The 10,903-nt window shown below is 34.9% G+C and overlaps 2 protein-coding genes across 2 annotated transcripts in view; one reads left to right on the top strand and one right to left on the bottom strand.

Annotated features, from left to right (window-relative positions):
* Window positions 1-10,903, top strand: part of LOC124431346 (serine/threonine-protein kinase 32A) — a 41,822-nt gene that overhangs the window by 8,446 nt on the left and 22,473 nt on the right. The gene's annotated exons all lie outside the window — the stretch shown is intronic.
* Window positions 4,212-8,474, bottom strand: LOC124431347 (facilitated trehalose transporter Tret1-like). The gene is made up of 5 exons (XM_046979167.1): window positions 8,073-8,474; window positions 6,318-6,847; window positions 5,932-6,237; window positions 5,626-5,828; window positions 4,212-5,542 (listed from the first exon to the last, which is right to left on the bottom strand). The coding sequence occupies exons 1-5, from the start codon at window positions 8,152-8,154 to the stop codon at window positions 5,272-5,274; spliced, it is 1,392 nt and encodes a 463-aa protein (XP_046835123.1). The 5' UTR covers window positions 8,155-8,474; the 3' UTR covers window positions 4,212-5,271.

Below are 10,903 nucleotides of genomic sequence, written 5' to 3'. Positions count from 1 at the left end.
CTAACTATTTTCCTCGTAATTCGATGATAGGTAAAAATAGATAACGTGAGAGGAGAGGAAAAAGAAAAGAAAAGCATGCGAATTTACGTCACAACCAGTTGATTATTATCGGAAGGTGGTTCGCGTCGATATACGAAAATGTGTCATAATTCATTCGTTACAGCGACGATTCAAATTCAAATAATTCAGCTGATAGAAGCCTTTTATTTCTATTCAATCGCGTTTGTACGTTCTTCGATAGCGAAATAAAAGTACGTAAGTTTTACCGATTTATCGAATACTAATTGAATAAAAATCTTATCGAGTTGCTTTCACCGAATTTACAATTGCTTGTAAAAAATTGGAAGCATCAATTATTTTGTCGACGTAACACCGCAATCATCTACTTATTATACTTGCAGGGGAAAGTTCTCCAATAATCCTTGAAACTAAACTTTATAATGTCGATATCTAATCTCGATAAAATGCACTACTGTTTCCTCGCTCCCCCCCCCCCCCTCCTTGCCCCCCTGTCCCTACCACATACTTTGTAACGATCGCGATGAGAGATCTCAAAAGTTCGAGAAGAATTTTGTAGATATAAAAAGGGTTAACTTACTTGGTATTACCGACGAGTTACGCGGACTACTTTAAAGTGATCTTTTCTCTTAGAATCGGCTGTAATATAGACCTTCGATAATTTTTCTTATATAATCGACCGAAGAACGTACGATTCTTTATCTTTCGTCTGTGTCGCGAGCTCGGCTCTCTTCGAATGATAGCTTGGTTAAACTTTCGCTAATTTGGTTTTGATAAAGGAGGGATGATTTGTGGTAACGAAAAACCAATCTGGAGTGGCAATGTTGTTTCTCTGATTATCGATCGAATCGAATGGAAATACGCATGGATTTTAAGCCAGAAAATTGAAATAATGAGAAACAGATAGGTCGATGATCGATGATCATTACTATTTGGGTTATGTTTTATCTTTTAATATTTTCCCATCGTAATAATACAGATCGTTGAGCTTTATTTCATATATGCGTATATGTAGCTTTCGTATACTCATGAGCGTGATTCAAACGCAAAGCCGATTGTTCTTACCGCTACCAGCTGCATAAACATGAACGTGGTAATAACTACTGAAATTATTGAAGGAACGAAAGAATTATATCCAACTGATACAGAGAGCTGGTACGAAAGAAAGAATTAAAGAAAATACCTGATCGAACATTTTCTATCTTATGATTGATAAAAGATCGAAGGAGATCGTAAAAAACGATTCGATAAACGAAGCAACGAATTGCACCGTTCTTTTATACGTTTCCCTATCTTTTTATTACGTCTATAGCTATCGATAAAGGAAAGTTATCAAACGCAATACAATAGATCGAAACTTTTATTTATTGATTATTTAACTTATCAAGTCGATACTCGAATAATAATCAGATAAATACTCTTTCGAAGAAATTACCTACCGTTGAATTTCTTCTCTTCTCGTTCCAATTTCCTTCACGATCCACTTTCTTTTCGCTTATCCGTTCGGAGATACACTTGCAACAGTATAAAGTGGAGTAAAAGAAAGTCAAACGTTACTCATCGAAACGAAAAAACGAAAGAGAGAAGATCTCATCTTTCTTTTAAATAGTCCCTTGAATACTACCGACTATCGTTATCTCTACATTTTCCACGATTTTTACAAACTTTTTATCCATTCACGATGACACGACGATCTGTCCTCCTCTTTCTCTAAGATCTCTAAGAGTTCATTTATCATTCTCAAAAAAAAAAAAAAAAAAAAAAGAATAAAGAAGAACAATTATTTCATTGATTCTAACGAAAAAAATTTGCAAATATTCACCTTTACACGATGAAACTTGGAACGTTTATCGATGAGTGTATTACAAATCGTGTTGGACAAAGTATAGATCTATCCGACCAGAGGTAACCATTAATATCTGTGAAATTTTATTAATGAGGAACTGGAATGACGTGTTTTATGAACACAAAGATGGTGCTATGCTCACGTTTTTCGATATAATAAGAGTCACATTAATTTTTCAATAATTTATTAATGTCAACAAAATTAAATTAATTTACATATTTTTAATTTGCCTCGATTTTGTGATATAATATCAATTTCGTTAGAACTCATGAAGCGGATAATAAGAAAGAAAAAGAAAGGAAATGAAATATTTTAAACCGTACGTTTGCCAAAGCACGTAACCAGAGAGATAATCTTCTTTTTTTTTTTTTTTTTTTTTTTTTCATTGACAATGCTCATCACGAAATTTCGTAGTATCGTGTTTGCGTAACGTCACAAAATCTACGAAATATCGTGCAGAAAGAAGGAATTGTATTCGAAATGACGTCACACTATCGTAAATCGCTCTACGTGCGGCAGTGGCAAAACGATCGTGATTCGAATAAGGACAATGTTGCTTTATTATAAAGTCTATCGAATTAACTGGATACTAATAAGGACTGTAAAAACAATGGTTGCTTATACATTAAAACGGATTACGCGATGATGGATAGGGAGGAAAAAAATGATCGAAAGGATTCGCGCGTCCGTGATGTTGCATTTTTATTAACGACGACGAAAAAAAAAAGGAAAAAAAAAAAAAAAGAAAAAGAAGAAGCTTATCCTTATTTTCTTCTCTTTTTTTTTCTTCTTTTTCTTTTTCTATCCAAGAAATTAACGCGAAGGTCATAAAAGTTGAAATTCCGAGCGATCGATTCTATCGATGAGTCGCCATTACGTATCGATCAATCTTTCCATACTTCGTAATACTTTGCAAAGGTAAGTGCTCGAAGAGATTGGAAAATGAGATCACACTTCGTTGTGGCTGACGATATCAATAACGATAAGAATGAGAATTGTGCTCGTGAGAAAAACGATAATCCCAAGGCAATGGAATTTTCGTGATGTAATAACTAACTAATTTCCCATAAAATAATATACCGTGAAATTTTCTTTTACCAAACGAAACGAAAGAATCTTTCTTCTTTATTTTTGTATTTTTTTCATTTCTTCCTTATGATATTTCATAATATACCGGTGTTTGAAATATAATTAACATTCATCATGTACGATAACGTGTAACCCAACGAGTTTTTCAACAATTATGAACAAAGATCGATATCCATGGTAGAAAAATCATAATTATGCGGAAAACTTTTTCATGCAACGTAACAAATAGCGCAAAACATTTAAAGTACAATATCGCAGATTTTCGAAATCTTTTTGGATGGGTACTTGAACAATTGTATGCATAAACATAGCTGTAAACTTTCGATCAAAATGTTCAAACGTTGAACGAATAAGGAAGTTGTTACAATCATAATTTCCATTCCGCGTGTGCGTCCTACCATAATTCGCGCATTCGGATTTATAAAATATATCGACAAATTTATACTTCGTAATTATTAAATTGCTTTCACTGTTGGAATATCGACACTACTGGTTTAAAAAAATTTTTCTTTTCTGTTTTCTTTTCTCTCTCTCTTTCTCTCTCTCTCTCTCTCTCTCTCTCTCTCTTTCTCTCTTTCATCTCTACGTTTTATCTACGTTCAATGAAATCTTTACATTTTATGCACGTTCAATTTCGTGATGGATCTCGTATTTTTATCGTAAACTATACAAAGAAAACTTGTATCGTATATAATGCAATGAGAGAGAGAGAGAGAGAGAAAGATAATGAATTACAAAGAGTACACATATAACTTTTCTATTCTTCTTCTATTGAAGATAAAATACAAACATTACACAAAAGATATTTACACGTAAAAATTCCATCGATCACTCCTTGTCATTGTAAATGTTATTCGTGATAAATAAATATCGTTTTTTTCCACAACCAAGAAACACTACATTTCTTAATTTCATTGTCTCGTATATTTACGTTACATACCGAAGAAAATGTTTGCCATTTAAATATTTTTATTAGCATTTATGACAAGTAACGTGTAATAAAGTTAGGATGAATTATTGCATCGTTATGTAGGTTCCGCATCAAATGATTTATTACATCGGACAGTCGGTAAGATGTAATACCAATCATCGAAAAGGATTATCTACTTTCTTTTGTAGAATTATCTGGGATTTTCAGAAGGAAACTTTAATCTCTATCTTCCTTATCGATTTAAACCGTATTACTCATAAATTATTGGTATTTGTAAATATATTGAGAACGTATATGTATATGTATAGTCAAGGACAAAGTACATCAAACATTTCCATAAACATTTTAATAAGAAAAATTACACTGTTAATAGCGAGATTTAATATTTAGTTTGTCAAAATTTAATTCTCTTTGAAATATTATTAATGATAATGGACTCGTAACAAAGTATTACAAGTATCTTTTTTTCTTCCTCTCTTCTTTTCTCTTTTCCTTTTTTGACAAACGTAACTTTGGAGTACTTAACGATATCTGATTTACCTTCAAGCATAACATATTTCAAATACTGAACGATATATATATATATATATAACTCCATCTTACGTATTTTATTTTAAACAAGGTCATCTGCTTCTAAGAATATTATTTAGAAACGAACGACTACGTCAAATGATCAACAACGATAAATACGGGTCATTCACAAGTAACGTGTCCTCGAAGCAGCATGAAACTCTACAATCTTTCTACGAATAATTGATTCTAGATATTTGATATATCGCATCGATTAACTAAACAATTACGATAATTTTTTGTTCGTCCGAATTTTATCATAAATATCGACTAGACCTCTCAATAATCGAAATAATATATCTTACTCGTCCTCTTGAAAATTTCCTGAAGGACCATTAAAATCGAAACAGTTTGCAAATGACAGCTCGTTACTACGTTCGAGCCATGAAAACGTGTGCGGGTACACGTAAACGAATGTAAAAATTTATTTTTCTTTTGCGTCATATGAGAAACAAACATACAAATTTTCTCTCTCTCTCTCTCTCTCTCTCTCTCTCTCTCTCTCTCTCTCATTCTAACATTGTCATCGTCAAACTCGCGAGAGTTATTGATCAGAAGAACACTGAGGTGAACATATCATCGTATTTGTTTATAGCTAACAATGGTTCGTACAATTATCGACAATTGACGTACACTGCCGTAATTGAATACAACGATTACGAGATTATAATTTGATCGTAATAATAGCCATGTAATAGGCGTAAAGAAATGAAATGATCTCGTGTCTTTTCTTACAAATTTGCAAAGTCATATTTCATTTTTGTACGTAATTAAACAACGGCAAGGTTTTATCTCGAGTACGAAGCGACCTTGCCAATCAAACACCATTCAACTCGTCTTGAATTTCCCTGATTGATTTCCCTTTTGTTTCTGGCAATATAAAGTAAGTGAGGACGGTTGCGATCACCATGATTACAGCAAAGAACCAAAAGGTACCACCCATTCCTAGTTTTTCTGTCATCGATGGGAAAAGTTTTGTCACACAAAAGACCAAAAACCAATTTAACATTACAGCGACACTCGAGACGATCCCTTTCAGCTCGGCAGTGAACAATTCGCTCGTCAGCATCCAAGGCACTGGGCCCAACCTATATGACGACGAACATAGTTAAATATTTACCAAAATTATTTCGTTGTATACGGTTCCATTAATTTCATTCAATTCGCTTACCCAATGGAAAAGGCAATCATGAAAAGAGTCAGAGAAGCCAGTGGTAACCAACCTAACGAGCTAACGTCATCGCCATCGTCCTTTTTTTTAAAATAAATACCTAATGCTAAGAGACAAATAGCTAACATTCCGGAAGAGAACATGAGCAATGGTTTTCTACCAGCTCGGTCCACGATCGCTGCCGCTGCACCGGACATTATCACCTGAAAAAGAGAGAGAGAGAGAGAGAGAGAGAGGGAGGGAGAAGATATAAAACGATTAAATTTGTTTTAGATAATCCTTGTAAATCGTCACGAAAAAATTTACCTGAACCAATGAGACAATTATCGCAGCTACGTCAGAAGGTAAAGAACTTCCAGCCGCTTGAAAAATTTCTAATGTGTTGAAAATAACGGCGTTTACTCCGGAAAGTTGTTGGAAGAGCATACCACCGCAAGAGCATATAAAAGCTCTTCTAGATCCGACCGTGCGAAAGATATCAAGGAAGGAAGATGTTCTGGACGATGCTTCTTCCTTTGCACTTTCTATAATCGTTATCTCTTCGTTGGGATTGTAAGAATCGCCTCGGAGTACTTTCATCGCCACTTCGGCTTCCGGTCTTCTTTCCATATTCTAGAGAGAAATTATTTTAAGATTATTACAAAGGTTTACTTCGAAAAAGAAAGAAAGAGAAATGTTTGTACGATACGTACGACGAGCCATTGTGGTGACTCAGGCATCCAAAAGAATGTCGCCAGGAAGGCAACTTCGACGAGCGCACAAATGATCGCCAAAGTCGTATAATTGACAAAAGAGCCTAACGCATTGACTAATAATATTCCAGCTGTAAGAAATAATTGGAAAAAAGCACCGAGAGTGCCTCTGGTCGATGTCTCTGCGACTTCGGATATATAAGTGGGTACCAAAACGCAAGTTGCACCGATGCTAGTACCAACGATCAGCCTGGCTACGTAGAGCATCCAGGCACTGGAGGCTACGATGATTATCAGCCAAGATAATAGAAAGGGTCCGGCCAACAACATGAGGGACTTCTTCCTGCCCAATTTGTCTGCCATTTTGCCGGATGGTAAAGCACCCAACATAGCTCCCAATGCTAACAACGAACCAACCCATGAGCCTTCGTCCTTCGTTATTACCAACCAATTGTCAGTTTCATATAGAACAGGCAATATCGGTGCCGTCCATGCCATAGCTGTTCCAACACCGACAGCCAATAAGCAGACTAAAGAAAAAACACGATATTCGTTTTTATTTATTTTTATTTTATTCCAAGTTAAAAAGGATCCCTTTCGTCCGATAATTTCTTATCGGAAGTCATTAGGTATGATTAATTTTCATCGGACGATATAATTCGTTGCAAAGGAAACGTTGTTGGGATTATTCTAAAAAGAGAGCATTATTTATACGCGAAAGACTTGAGTTGTTTAAAGTTGAGACCTCTTAAAAGTATTACAAAGTGGCTCGTTCTTTCAAAGAAAAGGAAGGAAAAGGAAAAAGAAGAAGAAAAGAAACGTAGATATATCTGGAATATTTTTTATACTAGAGTATGTACTTTGAAACTGTATCTTTCAAAGTACATACTCTCTCCTGTTATTAATCGTTAAAGAGCAGAAAAACGACGTTTCGCCATTAAATTTTCCACAAACTCGCTTGCTACGGAGTTTACTGAAAAGAGAAAAATAATACTGCGACTTGTGTACCGTAAGATGAGGAAGAGGGGCGGGGAGCTGTAGGGGAGCGATGCTTTGAAAAATCAACTACGTAGGTACTACGTACACGACGATATAGGAGGAATCCGAAGGAGCTTTTACTTATCCACTTTTCTTTGAAAGCACTCGTTCCATCATTCGTGTGCCTTACCATTGCCAATGGAATGAAGATTTCTCTTAGCTTTCAAACATTTTCTCGGTTCGACGTAATAAAATTTTGAGTAGCTATCTACGTTTCCTGACGTTACAAGCCTCGCCTCGCCTCGCCTCGCCTCTATCGTACTTTTCCGATCGTCAAGCCAAAAGGGCGTAACTGACTAAATAGGAAATATTACCGAACTTTCCACGATCTTATTCTATTGTATAGGGAAGAAAGAAAAATAACGGATCTCTATGGAAAATTTTAACCTCGATAAATCAGTTCCTATTTATCTTTTCCTTTAGTACTCTAGTATTTTCGAAGTGGACAAACGTAATCATACTCGATAAGGCACTTACGCTTGTACCCAATGAGAGATAGACTGCGATTGATTTTTCTTTTTTGCGCTCGAAAAAATTGGAAGAAGAAAACAAAGGAAGTCCAATTCCTTTTTATTATCTCTATCCTTTCATATTATTTCGTAAATGAAATTGGACGAAATTTAAATTCGATCATTATTCAATTCAAAATTCGAAATGTTTATACGACGGAAGAAAAATGATATCTATGGGGAAACGTTAGAGCTCTCGTTTAAATACCGGAAATCGAAGTGAAGTATTGCCAGAGTTTCTTGCTGTCCTGACGAACGAGTGCACCGTTTAGCATTCCTGTTTCCTCCATTTCTGTGACTTAGAATTCTTCTTTAGTAGACGACGAAAACGTTCACTCTTGGAGATCTTTTTCGATTGTAAAGAAGATCCTTCTACGACGATGGAAATGGAAAAGAAAAAAGAAAAAAAAAATAATAATAAGAAAGAAAGAAAAAAGAACGAAAGAAGTAGAAGAAGAGGAAAAAGAAAACGCGTGATTTCGTTGCTCTTTTGCAAACTAATTAATACGAATGATGAAAAGTTGCATTTCGAATTGAGCAAACTCGCTAGAAGAAAACCGAATGGACTCGTCGAGAACGAGCTAATCGTATATCACACTTCCCACTATCTAACCAACATTATCACTAATCGAACTTATCTATCGGCTTCGAAAGAGGCGAAATACAAAAATTTATAAATCACGATAAACAGTAATCAACTAGCGGAGTCGAAAATTCTATACAACATCATTGACGCCGATTGGCTCGGCCTTCTATAATAACGATAAAATACAGACTTTTAAGTATTTCTTGCGTTACCCTCGATAATGTTCCAGTTTCGTGAAGAACCCGATTATCGTGTTTCTTCATAATATAGTCTGAAAATTAAAAATAACAATGAAAAATAATATCGTGCCAATCTCTCGATAACATTTAACAGTTTCTAATCCATGAAAATCAAGTAACTACATCGAGCATTCTACTCGTAATAAATAAAGGGACTTCCCATCAAAGGATATCGTCGGGAATGCATTTCTGTAAACAGCTTTGCGTATTTGCGCGTGCCTTTGACGGCAAACGTTTACTATCGTCGTCTTGGTCTTAGGAAATTTGCATTAAACTAAACGTTGCTTTTACAAATAAATAGCTACCAAGTTCCTACCAAGTTCTAATGTTCCTGTCATATACGAACGATCGTGTTAATTCATTTCCACGTTCTTCCCTTATTAGATCGATAAATTTATAGAATTCCGAATAGAACATTTTGATAGCGACACCTCTCGTTCTAATTCCAACGATTATTGCAGAAACCAAACGTTGTTTTATTCGTCAAGCTTTAACGATCATTAACTCTTTTGTCAAATAGGAATTAATAAAGTCGCAGATGTCTTTTTCAAAGCATTTAGAACGATTATCGCTCATCGATCGACTCTATCGCACGGACATTAGGCCAATTGTTGAAAATAATTATGAGAACACAAGGAGATTGCGCAGGTTCGATTCTCTATGCTCCTTGAAAAAAGAAAGAACCTTTGCGATTCCATCTGTTTGCTAATAATCGTGCAACGTCAATGAGATAATTCTTACGATACGATTCGTTGCATTAATTCATTTCCTTTTTTCTCCCCCCTCCTCTCTCTCTCTCTCTCTCCTCTTTGACCTGTTGCTCGAAAAAAAAACTTGGATTATCGTATATACTTTTTCTCCGAGTTAACTGAACAAATTACAACATCGTTAAACGTTTACAAATCGCTACAATTTATTTTCTCTCTCATTCCTGTCTTGTGCTTATACAAGAAATATCTGCACCTTGATTTTCCAGAATTAAGAAATCAATTCTAGAATTGAATAATCTACTATCTTACGTAATTTTTTGATCCTCATAATTATTTTCCTTCTTTTTTCATTCATAAACAAACGACCGACGATATTTTTCAAATCGAAAGATAAGAAACGATAACGAAAGATCCGTTAAAATATTTTCCGATGAAAATACTCTTGTTGATTTTTAATCCCATTGGAAAAGAAATTTTTTTCTAAAGGAAGTAAACATTCGGATAAAGAGAAAACAAAATAAATTTGGCCTCCTTGTCCGAATTATCTAGTTCGACATTCTATGAATTTGAATTTGAATTGTACGGACGATTATTCACGGTTAGACGTATCTTTGTCGGTCTTTTGAGAACACAGTAAACGTATGCCAACGCGTTTCGAAGACTAAAGAGAATCTTATTCGAACACAGAGCCTGCGGTTACCGTCGGCGGTTGACGACAACGTTGAAAAGCATTTGCATCTTCCTGCAATGCGAGCAAAGAAAGGTGCTACATCAAAGGTATCGTGCTGCATATTAACGAGCACCTGTCTTTCTGGTAGAAAATGAACCTTTTAATCGTCCCTTTAAATTCGTCTTTTTTATTTCCCTTTTTACAATTTTTACAAGTCTCTAGACTTACAATTTCTACGTACCTTATTTCATTCAGATAGAGAAATTTAGTTCTCTTTATCGGAGTCTAATTTTTTCTCGAGTCTATGGCACATTATTCTAATTCAAATAGATCTCCTTTCATTTAAATCATATACAACGTTTTATAGTAATAACATAGAGATATATATTATCGTTTGGTAATAGAAGTAATAGACGGAAACGATTGTACGAGAACGGTAAACGAAAACGTCGATCCTCGTTAACATCACACTTTACTGTCTCGTGAAGCTGGCACGTTGACGTTTCGTTATCAAGGATATTCATTCAAATTGACATACCGGACTCATTACGATAATAACACAGATCGCAAATATTTAAAGCACTTTAAACGATCCTTTTTAAGTCGTCGCCGACTATCTTCGATCTTCGTGGAAAGCCATCTAAAACGAATGACTATTTTTTATTCAAAGCGTTATTTATAAAATACGACGATTCGTTTTAATCCATTCTCAATCGAAAGAGATATCTTTATTATAGGAATACATCTAGAAACAAAGGCGCGTGCAGTTCAAATAAAAATTTGAATGAAATAAATGTTTAAAAACGATCGCCAGTAATATCATCGTTTACGATC

Source organism: Vespa crabro, chromosome 21 (assembly GCF_910589235.1).
Source record: "Vespa crabro chromosome 21, iyVesCrab1.2, whole genome shotgun sequence".
Taxonomy (NCBI): domain Eukaryota; kingdom Metazoa; phylum Arthropoda; class Insecta; order Hymenoptera; family Vespidae; genus Vespa; species Vespa crabro.
This window is presented reverse-complemented; position numbering and strand designations above follow the sequence as displayed.

Excerpts from the sequence above, each read along its gene's own strand:
- LOC124431347 (XM_046979167.1), bottom strand. The coding sequence starts at position 8,154 with ATGGAGGAAACAGGAATGCTAAACGGTGCACTCGTTCGTCAGGACAGC. Across the intron at positions 5,829-5,931 it reads TAATTGTCTCATTGGTTCAG|GTGATAATGTCCGGTGCAGC; the intron begins GTAAATTTTTTC and ends TCTCTTTTTCAG. Across the intron at positions 5,543-5,625 it reads ATGATTGCCTTTTCCATTGG|GTTGGGCCCAGTGCCTTGGA; the intron begins GTAAGCGAATTG and ends GTCGTCATATAG.